Raw genomic sequence first — 16,706 nt, forward strand, 5'->3', positions numbered from 1 at the left:
ACGTCTCTTGTCATGTGAAATGTTTAATGTCTGCTATCCCTCCTGTTTCCTCTGTCTCTTCTTCACAGGAGGAGCCTGGTGATTTGACAGGGGTGCCGGAGGAATATCACGATCTGCGCACGGTGTTCAGTCGGTCCAGGGCCACCTCTCTTCCTCCACACCGGTCGTATGATTGTAGTATTGATCTCCTTCCGGGAACCACCCCCCCCCGGGGTAGACTATACTCTCTGTCGGCTCCCGAACGTAAGGCTCTCGAAGATTATTTGTCTGTAGCTCTTGACGCCGGTACCATAGTCCCCTCCTCCTCTCCCGCCGGAGCGGGGGGTTTTTTTGTCAAGAAGAAGGACGGGTCTCTGCGCCCCTGCATAGATTATCGAGGGCTGAATGACATAACAGTGAAGAATCGTTATCCGCTTCCTCTTATGTCTTCAGCCTTCGAGATCCTGCAGGGAGCCAGGTTTTTCACTAAGTTGGACCTTCGTAACGCTTACCATCTCGTGCGCATCAGGGAGGGGGACGAGTGGAAGACGGCGTTTAACACTCCGTTAGGGCACTTTGAATACCGGGTTCTTCCTTTCGGCCTCGCTAACGCTCCAGCTGTCTTTCAGGCATTAGTCAATGATGTCCTGAGAGACATGCTGAACATCTTTGTTTTCGTTTACCTTGACGATATCCTGATTTTTTCACCGTCACTCCAGATTCATGTTCAGCACGTTCGACGTGTCCTCCAGCGCCTTTTAGAGAATTGTCTTTTTGTGAAGGCTGAGAAGTGCACTTTTCATGCCTCCTCCGTCACATTTCTCGGTTCTGTTATTTCCGCTGAAGGCATTAAGATGGATCCCGCTAAGGTCCAAGCTGTCATTGATTGGCCCGTCCCTAAGTCACGCGTCGAGCTGCAGCGCTTTCTCGGCTTCGCGAACTTCTATCGTCGTTTCATCCGTAATTTCGGTCAGGTGGCAGCTCCTCTCACAGCCCTTACTTCTGTCAAGACGTGCTTTAAGTAGTCCGTTTCCGCCCAGGGAGCTTTTGATCTCCTCAAGAATCGTTTTACATCCGCTCCTATCCTTGTTACACCTGACGTCTCTAGACAGTTCGTTGTCGAGGTTGACGCGTCAGAGGTGGGAGTGGGAGCCATCCTTTCTCAGCGCTCCCTCTCTGACGACAAGGTCCACCCATGCGCGTATTTTTCTCATCGCCTGTCGCCGTCGGAACGTAACTATGATGTGGGTAACCGCGAACTGCTCGCCATCCGGTTAGCCCTAGGCGAATGGCGACAGTGGTTGGAGGGGGCGACCGTTCCTTTTGTCGTTTGGACTGACCATAGGAACCTTGAGTACATCCGTTCTGCCAAACGACTTAATGCGCGTCAGGCGCGTTGGGCGCTGTTTTTCGCTCGTTTCGAGTTTGTGATTTCTTATCGTCCGGGCTCTAAGAACACCAAGCCTGATGCTTTGTCTCGTCTCTTCAGTTCTTCAGTAGCCTCCACTGACCCCGAGGGGATTCTCCCTGAGGGGCGTGTTGTCGGGTTGACTGTCTGGGGAATTGAGAGGCAGGTAAAGCAAGCACTCACTCAAACTCCGTCGCCGCGCGCTTGTCCTAGGAACCTTCTTTTCGTTCCCGTTCCTACTCGTCTGGCCGTTCTTCAGTGGGCTCACTCTGCCAAGTTAGCCGGCCACCCTGGCGTTCGGGGTACGCTTGCTTCCATTCGCCAGCGTTTCTGGTGGCCCACCCGGGAGCATGACACGCGTCGTTTCGTGGCTGCTTGTTCGGTCTGCGCGCAGACTAAGTCCGGTAACTCTCCTCCTGCCGGCCGTCTCAGGCCGCTTCCTATTCCCTCTCGACCGTGGTCTCACATCGCCTTAGATTTTGTCACCGGACTGCCTTCGTCAGCGGGGAAGACTGTTATTCTTACGGTTGTCGATAGGTTCTCTAAGGCGGCTCATTTCATTCCCCTTGCTAAGCTTCCTTCTGCTAAAGAGACGGCACAAATCATCATCGAGAATGTTTTCAGAATTCATGGCCTTCCGTCAGACGTCGTTTCGGACAGAGGTCCGCAATTCACGTCTCAATTTTGGAGGGAGTTTTGCCGTTTGATTGGGGCTTCCGTCAGTCTCTCTTCCGGCTTTCACCCCCAGTCTAACGGTCAAGCAGAACGGGCCAATCAGACTATTGGTCGCATCTTACGCAGTCTTTCTTTTCGCAACCCTGCGTCTTGGTCAGAACAGCTCCCCTGGGCAGAATACGCCCACAACTCGCTTCCTTCGTCTGCGACCGGGCTATCTCCTTTTCAGAGTAGCCTCGGGTACCAGCCTCCGTTGTTCTCATCTCAGTTCGCCGAGTCCAGCGTCCCCTCCGCTCAGGCTTTTGTCCAACGTTGCGAGCGCACCTGGAAGAGGGTCAGGTCTGCACTTTGCCGTTATAGGGCGCAGACTGTGAGAGCTGCTAATAAGCGTAGAACGAAGAGCCCTAGATATTGTCGCGGTCAGAGAGTTTGGCTCTCCACTCAGAACCTTCCCCTTAAGACGGCTTCTCGCAAGTTGACCCCGCGGTTCATTGGTCCATTCCGTATCTCTCAGGTCATTAATCCTGTCGCAGTGCGACTTCTTCTTCCGCGATATCTTCGTCGCGTCCACCCGGTCTTCCATGTCTCCTGTGTTAAGCCCGTTCTTCGCGCCCCCGCTCGTCTTCCCCCCCCCCCCCCCCCATCCTTGTCGAGGGCGCACCTATCTACAGGGTCCGTAAAATCTTGGACATGCGTCCTCGGGGCCGTGGTCATCAGTACCTAGTTGACTGGGAGGGGTACGGTCCTGAGGAGAGGAGTTGGGTTCCCTCTCGGGACGTGCTGGACCGTGCGCTGATTGATGATTTCCTCCGTTGCCGCCAGGTTTCCTCCTCGAGTGCGCCAGGAGGCGCTCGGTGAGTGGGGGGGTACTGTCATGTACTGTCATGTTGTCTTGTCTCTGTCCTTTCCCTTCACCCTGTCTCCCTCTGCTGGTCGTGTTAGGTTACCTTTTCTCCCCCGCTTTCCCCCAGCTGTCCCTTGTCTCCTCTAACTACCCTTTCACCCCGTTCCCCACCTGTTCCCTTTTTCCCTCTGATTAGGTCCCTATATCTCTCTCTGTTTCTGCTCCTGTCCTTGTCGGATTCTTGTTTGTTTGTGTCATTCATGCCTGAACCAGACTGCCGTCATGTTTGCTGTAACCTTGTCCTGTCCTGTCGGAATCTGCCGGTCCATCTGAGCCTACCTATGTTTGGTAATTAAAGAAGCTCTGTTTAAGTTGATTCGCTTTTGGGTCCTCATTCACGCACCGTAACACCTGGACCAACAAGAGAACTATTAGCATGACAGACAAAGCCTGGGCCCAGTTTACCAAAAAAGCATCTTAAGGCTAAGTTCATTGTTAGGGTCCTATTGCTCTAAAATTAACTTAGCCTTAAGATGCTTTTGGGAAACCAGGCACTGGTCCATAAGCTCAGTGGTTCTTTCCCTTTCTTGCTTACAGTATGCTCATCACATGAATTTACCCTTGGGGATTAATAAAGTACATTACATACTCCCTTATGTTAGACGTCTGTTCTTATAAGTTTATTTTTTTACCTGTGAATAGCCAACTAAACAATTGTATCTTCTATTGTTGACCAATGTTTGATTGTTGTTTATTAAATCCAGTAGCGGTGCATGGGTAAAATCACTGGGGAAGCCAAGCCCCCCCAAAAAGACATATTACAAGCTATGTGTTGTGATAATTGTGTTATTTGCTCTATAATTCAAATGCCTTGTGAACGTGATATATAGGCCGAAGGCAGAGACAGTAAGAGGACAGTGTTTCATAAAAAAAACGGAGAGCAACCTCTGTCCGGTGAAGTCCATATTGCATGTAACAAAAAGTTACATGACCTACAGCATGGTCAAACATGTTAATGTTTCCGACATTTCCGGACTATTAAACAACTGTTGATTTAGAACCACACAGAGTTAACACAAGTCGAGCTGCTTCCACTATTCCAGTACCATTTCAACTTCATCAAATCACCTATGCTCAATGGTTCTGATTTGTGTGTGTGTGTGCGTGTGCGTGTGTGCGTGTGCGTGCATTCGTGCAAGTAGAAAAGACATGTTGACTCACCCTACTTGTTGACAAATGCCAATGCCATCTACATCTAGCTACATATTGAACTTCCATCCTCTCAGGCCAGGGGCACAATGTTTGAATTTATGGTTAGATCAGAATCTCCGCTATAATCATTGGCCTGTACGGTGAATTAAGTAAAACCACAAGTTAAAATCTCCATCCACGGCTAATTTAGGAAAGGGCTAATTTTAACTAGCTAGCTATCTAGCCACCTAAGGACAACAACACAACGAGCTGCAACAATTCAAGTTGTGTCTGTAATGATGTATGCTCTCGATGCCCTGTGATAGGTGTGAAGCCATATCCAAACTGGCTTCCTTTGATACTTTTTTTTGATGCACCATGACCACTTACAGTTTAGCTCAACGCTGTTTGGATATTATTTTATACTTTTTTTATTCAATATACTGTAAATAATAATAATTTATAATAAATTTATAATAATACATTTGCTAAGCCTTCCATGGATGTTTATATGGTAAGTTTTGGACCCTGGTTCATGTCTCGCACAGTGCTCACTCTCACACACTGCAGCTAGCTACGCTAAAGACATTGGTAGCTAGCTAGATAGTAATTTGGCTAAAAACAATGTATTAGCATTCTGATCATCGCTGCTCTGCGTTATCAGGGCTTCAAATATCATTGTCGGTGATGTCAAATCCAGCATCCCCAGACTAGACATCACTGGTCTGTAGCCAAACACAGCATTGAATCTTTTACGACTATTTTTTTGAAGATCTTCTCATTCCTGGTGGAAGTTGCCTCTGGATGTTAGTGTTATTAGTTTGTGTAGCTGTACTGTTCGTGGTCAGATTTCACCTTCTCTTTTAAAACATGGAGTCAGTGACTCGTACATGAGTATTTACAACACTGGGACATCTTTGCATGAGACCAATCATTGAGTACAGAAATGTGTAAACCCACACACCAGCCTACTTGGTTTGAGGTCAGTACCAGATACCAAACGAGGCTGTATATCCTGCTTGGTTACAGGAATAAAGCAGGCCATGGGCAAATGGAAATTAAATAGGAACCTTGATATTCACTGCACGGCCCAGCAGTAGAAAAGTGCCATTAGTGACTGTCATGGTACTTAACCCTGCACCTTAGAGACGGCTGCCCCATGTACATAGTCATTGAACACTGGTCACTTTAGTAATGTTTACATACTGTTTTACAGTCAAGGTTCATCATACATAACTAGTGCTGTACACCATTATATACATATATATTTATATTTCGGGCTCCGACACTTCTCATTTTAATATTTCTGCATTTCTTAATTTCTTTCTTTTTATTTTGGGGATTTGCATGTATTGTAAAGTATTGTAAAGTATTGCTGCATTGTTGGAGCTAGGAGCACAAGCATTTTGCTACACCCATGATAACATCTGCTAAATATGTGTACGCGACCAATAAAATTTGATAACATTTTTATTTGATTTTGCTAATACGAAGACCCCCCCCTTTCTTGAAAATGCCTGTGGGATGTAGGAATGTGTGGTTAGCCAAGTGGCTCTACAGTGCCTCTACAGAGTGGCTCTACAAGTGGCTCTACAGAGACACTGATTCCAAGACTCCCAGAAAACATGCTTTAGCTGACGCTGCAGCATTATGATGACGATACAGAAATGGACAGTAATTTAAAGGAGATATGGGCTACATACTGTAGGCCTACATCTTCTTGTTAAAAAATCTGTGTGTTAGTCCACCCAAGCGCCTGTTAGTCTGCCAACTGCCATGTACTACCCGGGGTTGGGTGCTACATATGCGGTGGATATGATGAATTTTCCCCATACAATATAAAGCACTCAAAGGCCCAGTGCACTCAAAAAACTGATTTTTCTGTGTTTTATATATATTTCCACACTATGAATTTGGAATAATACTGCGAAATTGTGAAAATTATGATAATGCCCTTTTAGTGTAAGAAATTTAGTGTAAAAAATTCAGCCTGTTTTGGTGGGATGGACTTTTCACCTGCCTGGTAACATCACTAGGTGTTAAATTAGTTAATAAGATGAATAATAAAGAGAGTTCCAAACCTTTCTGACAATAACAGCTAGTTATCAGTTTTCCCTCCCACTCAGACCATCCCCAAATAATCCTAACAAAATTCCTACTAGAGAAATTGCTGTTTGCTAAATTTTCATTGAAAACAATCACAGTAAGTTAGTTAATTGTTATCCAGAAATTATTTCATATTGAGATAAAAAAAGGATGCATTGAACTTTTAAACGTCTGGGTCTTTAAGGGGGAATTCAGACCTGAGTTTCTGCACTTTTCTCGCTATTCTGACCTTGAACTTACCCAGTGCCAGCAAGGTGCACTTTTTTGGTGAAGATCAAAGAAATGTAGGTGTGGCGGAGGTGTTTGTACAGACAATCTTGACTTAATTCGCTCATAATTCCACCACTTTTAAGCGTGAGGAAATTATGGATAAGGTCGAGCAACCTGTCAGTTCCAAGCGGAAAAACTTAAACGAAAAAAGTTCCCTGATAGAAATGATACCATTCTCCATGCACTGTAATTTACAAATGAATAAGAGCTATTGATAAGAGCTAGATAAATTACTAATCCATTTGGACAGTTGTGAACTGTGGGTATTGGACTTCAGTGGGGGGAAAAATGATTCCAACACGTTGTACCAAACTTTTACATGCTGACCACACCGCTCGCATTATGTGCTCAAAATAAATGTACACATACTACATGTTATTCAATAATTTCTTCCAAACTGCTCACGAGCGTCTGTGTAACCAGGCCCTAAAATAAAACTTGGTTCTATTTTTGATGCTTGATGCGCTACATGTCCCACCTCTCTCAAATCGTCATTGGTTTTTAGGAGCATATACCCACGTGGTTGATTGTGAGGTGGACACTCCAGTCGGTGGTGATAATGCACCTTAAAGTTGGTTGCCAACCGTCATATAAAGTCAGAAGAAGAAGACTGCAGGAGGAGAGATTACTAGAAACTAAATAGGGTTACCCTTTTCTCTGTGGATGAATTGTCGGAGTAGAGGACCTTGTGCATTTCAGTTACAATAACAACCCAATGTTTGTGTCCCAGGACAAATTGGCTGACTAGACGTTCCCGGTCTAGTCAGCATGTTGAAATCAAGAACAACAACAGAAACATAGCATCACTTAATTCGACCAACTGAATCAAACAGGCCTGAGGCTGAGCCATGCTTCAGACTGACACTCACACAGACAGCACCCACATGGATAATACTACCAGCAACAACAACAACCGCAACCACAACCACACTGCTTACACAACCTATGGTAGCCTAACGCCATCACTATCACACTATCACACATCTCCAAAAGTGACAACAGTGACACATCAAAGGATGTTAGTGTGATGCTGAAAGGACAGCGATGGTAATATGCAGCACACTCCATGGATGACAGGACACTTTTTGTAACACACATAGGGCTGATAAAATGAGAGCAGTCACACACAGCATTATGTTAAAGCATAAGCACTTGGACATAATAAGTCAGTAGGTCCCAATCATTAGAATACAAAAACACAACTATTAGGCTAAGCGTTTCCCAATCGAAATGTACAACTATTACTTTAGCAACGGTCATCAAAATTGTTAAAATGTTTGGTTTTAAAAACAGTTCTAATGAATGCAAAATTTGAACAATTGTTTTTATCAATCAGATATTGGAATTATAGCACGTAAAACATTGAACTGGCACGGAAAAATTATGAATGGAGTTCAGGGATTTTAGTAGGAATTCAGGTATTCAATTTATTGTCAAATGTCACTTTTCTATTTTTAGAATGCACTCATAATGTCATCAGAAAATAAAAATTGTGTTACAGCCTGAATTCTAAATTGATTCAATTGAAATGTTGTGTCACGTCTACACACAATACCCCGTAATGTAAAAGTGGAATTATGCTCTTAGAATTTTTTACAAATTAATAAAAAATGAAAAGATGAAATGTTTTGAGTCAATAAGTATTCAACCCCTTCGTAATGGCAAATCTAAATATGTTCAGAAGTAAACATGTGCTTAACAAGTGACATAATAAGTTGCATGGACTTACTCTGTGTGTAATAATAGTGTTTAACATGATTTTTGAATGACTACCTCATCTCTGTACCCCACTCATACAATTATCTGTAAGGTCCCTCAGTCGAGCAGTGAATTTCAAACACAGATTCAACCACAAAGACCAGGGATGTTTTCCAATGACGTGCAAAGAAGGGCACCTATTCTTATTAATGGGTAAACGTTTCAAAAGCAGACACTGAATATCCCTTTGAGGATGGTGAAGTTATTAATTACACTTTGGATGGTGTATCAATACGCCCAGTCACTACAAAGATACAGGTGTCCTTCCTAACTGATTTGCTGGATAAGAAGAAAACCGCTCAGGGATTTCACCATGAGGCCAATGGTGACTTCAAAACAGTTACAGGGTTTAATGGCTGTGATAGAAGAAAACTGAGGATGAATCAACAACAATGTAATTACTGCACAATACTAACTGAAAAGAAGGAATCCTGAACAGAATTTAAAAAAAGAAAAACATGCATCCTTTTCGCAATAAGGCATTAAAACTGCAAAAGAATGTGACAAAGAAATTAACTTTATGTGCTGAACACAAAGCGTTTTTTTTTAGGGCAAATCCAACGACACATTACTGAATACCACTCTTCATATTTTCAAGCATGGTGGTGGCCGCATCATTTAATGTGTCTGCTTGTAATCGGCAAGGAGTAGGGAGTTTTTTTTCTAAAAAAAGAAACGGAATAGAGCTAAGCATAGCCAAAATCTGCGAGTTAAACCTGGTTCATTCTGCTTTCCAACAGACACTGGGAGGCAAGTTCAACAAGCAGGACAATAACCTAAAACGCAATACCAAATATACACTGGAGGTGCTTACCAAGACGAAATGTAATGTTCCTTAGTGGCCTAGTTACAGTTTTGACTTAAATCAGCTTAAAAATCTATGGCAAGACTTGAAAATGGCTGTGTAGCAAAGATCAACAACCGACTTGACAGTTTGAAGAATAAAAAAATAAAAACATCTGCAAATATTATACAATCCAGGTGTGCACAACTCTCAGAGACTTACCCAGAAAGACTCACAGCTGCAATCACTGCCAAATGGGATTCTAACATGTATTGTGACTCATTGTCAAAATTATTTGAAAATGTACTTCTTACTGAACGTTAATCTTGAAAAGGGAAAAGCTAACAAATGAGCAGCAACATCCTCTTCGATAACACCTGTTGAGCATCTGCACAATAACCTACAACAAAAGCTAGCTAGTTAGACCATAGGAAAACTACTGCTCGCTATTGTGCAGTGACCTGTCAGCCTTCAAAAGGTGGAAGTTTCCATACATTTTTGTAAAAACAGTTCCACCTAGTCAAAGTGTGATTGGTTGATTCCACTGTCACTCCAAAATACTGCCCTAATACAGTTCAATGGTGAATGCCTTCTATATAGTTTAACAAATGTTAAACCAGTAATTTGCCCGAAAACTGAAGCATATCAACATGACACGTAGGCTATGTGTGCCCTTTTCCCACCGTGGAGTATATGGAATGCTGTGCCGCTATGCAGAATTGAAATTGTACGCCCTTATAACTTGCAGGAATGAATCTTGGAGACGCAAGCCAAATTAGATGACAAGCCAAATCCGTGCAGTCACAGTCAGACCAAATTCAACCTTTGTGTATTCTAGAATGTTTTATTTTCAGCTCAGACTTTTCTCTTTTAAAAATGTTTTTGTATCATGTTAAATATTAGCCACTATTAGTAGCCACCATCAGTAATACCCACACACATTTTTTTACATCTTAGTGTTAGTTACCTTCAAATTGAAGCCTACATTTGGCATCGTTCCATTACATCAGTTGTTTAATTTTCTTTACTCTGTCACGTCCGTGTGGTTGATCCTGAGGGTCACTAGCAACAGTGTAAAATATTTTAGTTGCTCAATAATTTGGTACATGTAGCCCACTTCATGGAATCATCATACAGACCAGGCCTGGCAGTTTAAACCTGGAGCCTGATATATGGTAAATATATATATATATGGATATATTCCATTAACAGTGAGGATTAGGGTAGAACACTTATTGTTGCAGTTTTCTCCCCTTTCAATATTTAATGGGTTGAACAACTGAATGGTTGGTTATGGGTACCTTCATGTGTGTGTAAAATATTACTGTACTCAGATTTTTCTTTAAATTGATTTTAGATGTGTATGATTAAATAGTTTTATTATATTAAGCAAAATACTGTATACCCATTGTTTAGCTTTAATGGAATGTTCGTATCCTGTATATTTGACTGTAATATGTGATTGTCTCCCCTAGCTACAGATGTATCGTCTGTATTTGACCCAGCTAATCCTGCAGCAAAAGGAAATATTCATTATTATATGGATTATAATTTGTGGTAATTTTTGTAGGGGGTTTATACATTTTTCGTTAGGGCAGATTAAGTCCACATTTTCTAAATGAAATTACAGTCATTCTGTACCGGAAAATTCTCAGCAACAAAAGAGTGGTCAAGTTAAGATCGTACACCTGTATCTTAAAGGCCCAATGCAGTCCCCCCCCCTCAAAAAAAAAAAATCCCCCTGTGCTTTAAAAACAGTATATGTCCACACTGTGAGGTTGAAATAATACTGTGAAATTGTGAAAATGGCGATTACGCCCTTTTAGTGTAAGAGCTGTTTGAAAAGACTGCCTGAAATTTCTCCCTGATTTGGTGAGATGGATTTTTTGGCCTGCCTGGTGAATTAGTTAATAGACCAATAAGAAAGAGAGTTCCAAACCTCTGCAAATAACAGCTTGTTTTTCGTTTTCCCCTCTTCACTCAGACCACTCACAGGTAGTCTTACTAAAATTCTTGCTTGAGAAATTGCTCTTTCCTAAGAAGCATTTTTTGTTTCATTTTGACATTTTTTATTGAAAACAATCATAGTATGGTACTTAATTGTTACCCAGAAATGATTTGATATATAGATAAAAATAGCTGCATTGGACCTTTAAGTCGCTCTGGATGAGAGCATCTGCTATATGACTAAAATGTAAAATATAAATGTTTAAAATACAGATTTCATATTGCTGTATTAAATCGTTTTTTCAAATACAAAAATTATATATTGATGTCACAAATGTAGCATTTTTACAGTTCTTTATTTAAAATGTAGTTATTTGTAACATTTGACTGATTAAAACCTAGCAGTGTTACTTATTTATCTGAGAGTGAGGCGGATATATAGCATTTAGCAAAAAAACATGATTATTTGTCTCTCTGAAATTTCTGTCATTTAACAACCTCATGTCATGATTAGATAATGAAAAAACACAACAATTTACCCAACATACCAATATTTTTGAAAATAGATATAAAGTGTTTTAGAATCAAACTCATCATATTTGGATGGCTTTCTTTCATTGATCCTTAATATTCTGAACCCATTCTCTCAATAAATTATATTGAGTCTGAACATTTTAATTTAGGGTACACCGTATTAAAAGGGATGGCTTTAGATGTATGTACTAAAAACCCTATTGAATCAAAACTCTAAATGTATTACATATGCTTAAGGGAGCCACTCCAAAGAGCTTGTTGCACACCTGCGTAAGGTAAGTCTGAATACCAAATACTTAGAAGTGCTTAAATCAAAATGCAAAGGAAAGGCATACATTTCCTTTGTCTTAATCGGGCCCATACTGCATGAACACCATCCTTCTTTAACCATCATACTGTATATGGCTGTGACATAAAATGTTGCAGGGGGGCAACTTTGCATGATTAGAAATCAAATGTTTCTCTTTGTCAGCCTTTGATCCAAATCACTGGGATATCATCAAAATAATCGGTCTGTTATTCTGGGACAGAAGACACAGTCATTCCCTTACCATCATGTGATACACTTCGTCCTAATTAGAGATACACAGGTAGAATTTGGTGATATAATACACTATATGACCAAAAGTATGTGGACATCTGCTCATCGAACATCTCATTCCAAAATCATATTTTTGGTTACTGAAAATATATTTCATAGTGATTTAGATGGTACAACAATTCTCTACACTACACTTTGTCACATAAACTGAAATTAGACAAAGTATTAGAATTGTAGCAACCAATGAATGGTGGAGCAAATTCTGCATATTGTACCTTTTAACTTGTATTTTGTATTCGGTAAATGAGAATTTAACTACAACAATTTAATTTGATGGAAATACATGTATGGTGGGAAAATATCCATGTAGTTTCCATGCAGATTTTAGAATATTCACGTGAAAATCTGTTGCCAATTAAATGGAAACCTAGCTATTGACTCTTTTCATTTGATATGGCCGCTTGTCATTAGATACAGTGTTATTGTCTTTGTAGTGCTCTGCTATAGTGCTCCTGTCTGTAAAGAACTAGGTGTTGTTTTTACAGAAAGCCATGCATGGCCCAAGGACTGTCTCACCACTATGACATTTCTCCTATGGTCAAGCCCCCCACATTGTCACAAAGGTATGATGTTTTGTGATGTGATATTTTGATGTGATGTGTGTGTGTGTGTGTGTGTGTGTGTGTGTGTGTGTGTGTGTGTGTGTGTGTGTGTGTGTGTGTGTGTGTGTGTGTGTGTGTGTGTGTGTGTGTGTGTGTGTGTGTGTGCGTGCGTGTGTGTGTGTGGTGGGAAGAGCTATAGGAAGACGGGCTTATTGTAATGGCTGGAATGGAATAAAGGCAACTGAGTCAAACATATTGTTTCCATATGTGTATTGTGTTTGATGCCGTTCCATTCCAGCCATTACAATGAGGCCGTCCTCCTATAACACCCCCCCACCAGCATCCACTAGTGTGTATGTGTAAAAACCATGACCAGGATATCTGGGTCAAACATTTAAACTTTCCATCTAGTCCTGACCACTAATTTGTGTTGCCCGGGTTAGGTGTTAAATTCCACCAAGAGCATGACTGAATAACTCCTTGCTTCCCAAAAGGGGTAGTTGTAAGCTTGTGTAATGGGGTAGAGCCGTCTACCTATTTTGAACGCACACTTGTTGGTTTGCCTGTGCCAGGTGTATGCAATTTTTTATTAATGGCGTGGCCTTTTGTCTGAAAGCCTTCCTGTTTTGGTCAATCAGGGGATCCTCATACTATGTGCTGGTTGGGGTGCCTTGGGAGGACAGTAGTGGTGAAGTATGAGAAATAGGAATAATTGTAAATGTAGTGGGGTTTTTTAGTCGTTGGTGCCCATATTCCAACTAGACCTGCTCTCCTTCTCCCTGGGCACATTCTCCATGAATTTTGCAACACATTACTAATGTCTGATTGAATATGTGAGTGAAACGTATAAACCCAGTGATATTTGTTTTGTAGGACAGATTTATGGAGCTCCTGGAGCTGAAGATGTATGGAAATTATGTAGGCCTATGGCGACTGCCTTGTGACGTGGAAATTGTCTAATTTCCATGCTCCACTCCTTGATGCAAAGAACACGTGTTTAGTTTAGTCCCGAGGACTGTATTAGTTGACCTAATACAGCTACAGGAATAGTATTTTATGTATTTCCCCCACGTTACAATTGGAATGCTAAAAACATTTCCTACCCTGTCTTTGGAGAGCTCATTAACCTGTTGGACATCATATTTGGGATGGATATTCAAACACTGTTGGCATATGGGTTGATTTGTACCTTTCCCCTGGATCACAATATCAAATACCAGTTTATTGTTCGACGGCCATTGTAACAGCCAGACAAGCTTTGTGCATGTAGAGCTCGAGCAGCCACTTACAACATGGGTCAGGTAATTAGAATGTTTTATTTAAACAAATTTCTTTACACTTTACAAGTAAACTAAAAATACATTTACATTACACAGTAAATAACAATATAAATCATTGTGTACACATTTACAATATTGGAAATTAACTATGCAGCACCAAGTTATTTATAATACAGGTGTAGACAGAATTCAAATTCTCAGTTAAGTGCCACCTCCAGTATAGTATTTACAATACAGTAATTTACTGCAATCAAAGTTAAGTTTCATTAAAAGAAACAAAACAACTCTGCCATTTTTGATGACATGTATCGATCTTTCCTATACACATCCAATGACAACTTCTTTATTTTGCATTCTCCAGCATCAGGGGGAATTGGATTGGTCCATCGCATCCCTCTGGGCGCATCACTTTTCTCCGGAACCCATTTTTCCTTTCCGGATGTGTTCTGTGCATGTCAGCGTCTCTGACATCTGTCAGATATGTGTCGGTTGTGGGAAGTGTGTATGTTCAAGACTGTGTGTCAGCATCTGAGGCATTGTGAATGTCCCGGATGTGTGTCAGCGTCTCTGGCAGGTATGCAGGTTCCGCACTGCTGTCCTGCTGACTCCGGTGTCTTTCTCTCCTCTCTCTAGTCTGCATGAGAGGCCATCTCCACAGTCGCAGCGCTGGAAAAGCTCCAGGCCATGGCCGCCTTTCCTACGGTGATGCGTGCACACCTGGCCCTCCATCAGCACCGGCTTACAGATACGAGACCAGAAGTGACGTGCACAGCACAGACCCTCAGAGCAGTCGGAGGACCTTAGGCAGTTGTCACCTTCCCGACCTAGAGAGAAGGAATATGAAGGGTTCTGTTGGAAAGGCCTCATAGCTGGAATTTTGATAATCAAATGTTTCCTTTCAATCCCCTTGGCTTTGTGTTTTTATGGTAACTTATTCATTGGGGACTGGTGGGAAGGACAAATCTATAGGATCTTTTTGGGTGGTACTGGATAATGTGTGTGCATGTGTAATGCACACCTACCTTTTACAGAATGTTGACCTTGCGGCAGAGGCAGTCTCTTGCCATAGTGTTCCATGGTGTTGTTCTGCCTATTTTCAACACTGGTCGTGACTGCGGTTTCAGCATCTTGATCACTGGCCTGACAAACACCTGAGGAAAAAGGCACACGTTATCATACAGTCACTTCAGTTGAACACAAGTAAAGTTTTTAAGATGATTACAATATCTCACGATTCCCCATCTTTCTCACCATACGTTTTTTTTATTTTATCTTACTACCACATTAAACGCAAATACATCAAAGTTCTCGCATGAATTAAAAGTGTGATGATCTGAAAATGGTTGGAAAAACAAACATGTTGCGTTTGCATATGTTGAGCTCACCATTGATGCAGCGCTTCCCGGCGCAGCACATAGAATCTCTTGCGCACCGCTTCCGGGTCTTTCGGCATGGGAGACACGCGCCTCGGATATCGTTGCAGAATTCATCGGCCCCACACTCAGCATTGTATGTGCAAGTAGGCTAACATGAAAACATAATACAATATTAACTTTAATTGGAACACAATTGCAAAACGCATTTCAGTAAAAGCGTAGGTAAGGTAAAGTGCTGGATAAGCGCTCAGGCATAGGTTAGTGTTGGTATTACGCACAGCTGCAAGAGCGTTCTAGTGCAGTTGCTTACCTGCAAAGTGTCCACGACTGCCTTCTGTCCGTCATTACGAGAAGAAGAAGGACGTGGGCTCGGGCTAACCGTGTCAGTGACACCGGGCAAGTTCTTGATGGCATTAGAGTTCAGTAAAACAGCCCCAGCGTAAGCATCCCCAAGGTATCCAAACAGCGTGAGATACATGGCCATAAAACGACCAACTGGCAGATTAGGCATACTTCTTTAAGTAAATTATCGGTTTTATGAATTTAAAAAATGAATAAAAAATTCGTCAAATGTAGGGTATTTCAAAAAGTCCGCAAAGTCTTGAATCCTACCACAGTCTCAAGAGTATGCTAGTGGGGTATTTTGAGGTATCCTGACGCACGGCTCTGCGATGTTCTCTTTATACATGAAGATCTATTTGCATTCCCGCCCCTTCAAGCGCACAACAAAGGTGTCGGGTGGAATTCCAAATGCGCTTATTAAACTCCGGAGCTCTACTGTACGGAAATAGCAACACGTGATGGACGAAATCGTTTCCAGCGTTCGTTTCAGAATGTTTCAGTGATCAACAAGTCTCTTGTGATTTCGTCCATCACGTGCATACACGGAGACCTCATTTAAACGGTATAGGATTCCATTGGAATAGCCTACAGCTCAAAAAAAAAACTCCTGGCTTATTATGGCACTGCAAAGATAACTCATTTTGGTTCTGGGAATGTTCTCTGAAGGTGTGGGAACGTTCCCTGAACATAGCACCAATGTTCCCTAAAGGAACAAGCTTTTCTTAACGTTCTTTGAACTTTCTCTTTTGGTTGTATGGAGGTAGCAGAGAACGTTCTGGGAACGTTCTCTGGAGGTTAAAGTAGAACACTCCCAGGATTACACAATTAAATATGAACAAAGGTGTATAGCGATGTAGGTCAAAATAACGTGGGTTATGTGGATTTCAGCGTGGCTAAAATGTGGTCAAAGTTACAAAAATGGGTACTAAAGATTCAGACAGCCATAGGGTTGCAAAAACTTTTAATAAATTCCTAGATTTCCCAGAAATACTGGTAATCCAAATGGGATTTCCGGAAAACAAGGGATTTTATTGAAAGTTCAAGAATTTTGCAACCCTGGAAAGACAAA

General features: G+C 41.8%; 1 protein-coding gene across 1 annotated transcript; it reads right to left on the minus strand.

Annotated features, from left to right (window-relative positions):
* Window positions 1-13,938: 13,938 nt before the first annotated feature.
* LOC110502466 (dickkopf-related protein 1) lies at window positions 13,939-16,026 on the minus strand. The gene is made up of 4 exons (XM_021580498.2): window positions 15,606-16,026; window positions 15,305-15,443; window positions 14,942-15,070; window positions 13,939-14,743 (listed from the first exon to the last, which is right to left on the minus strand). The coding sequence occupies exons 1-4, from the start codon at window positions 15,804-15,806 to the stop codon at window positions 14,478-14,480; spliced, it is 735 nt and encodes a 244-aa protein (XP_021436173.2). The 5' UTR covers window positions 15,807-16,026; the 3' UTR covers window positions 13,939-14,477.
* Between the last annotated feature and the right edge of the window lie 680 nt (window positions 16,027-16,706).

Source organism: Oncorhynchus mykiss, chromosome 23, assembly GCF_013265735.2.
Source record: "Oncorhynchus mykiss isolate Arlee chromosome 23, USDA_OmykA_1.1, whole genome shotgun sequence".
In the NCBI taxonomy this organism is placed as follows: domain Eukaryota; kingdom Metazoa; phylum Chordata; class Actinopteri; order Salmoniformes; family Salmonidae; genus Oncorhynchus; species Oncorhynchus mykiss.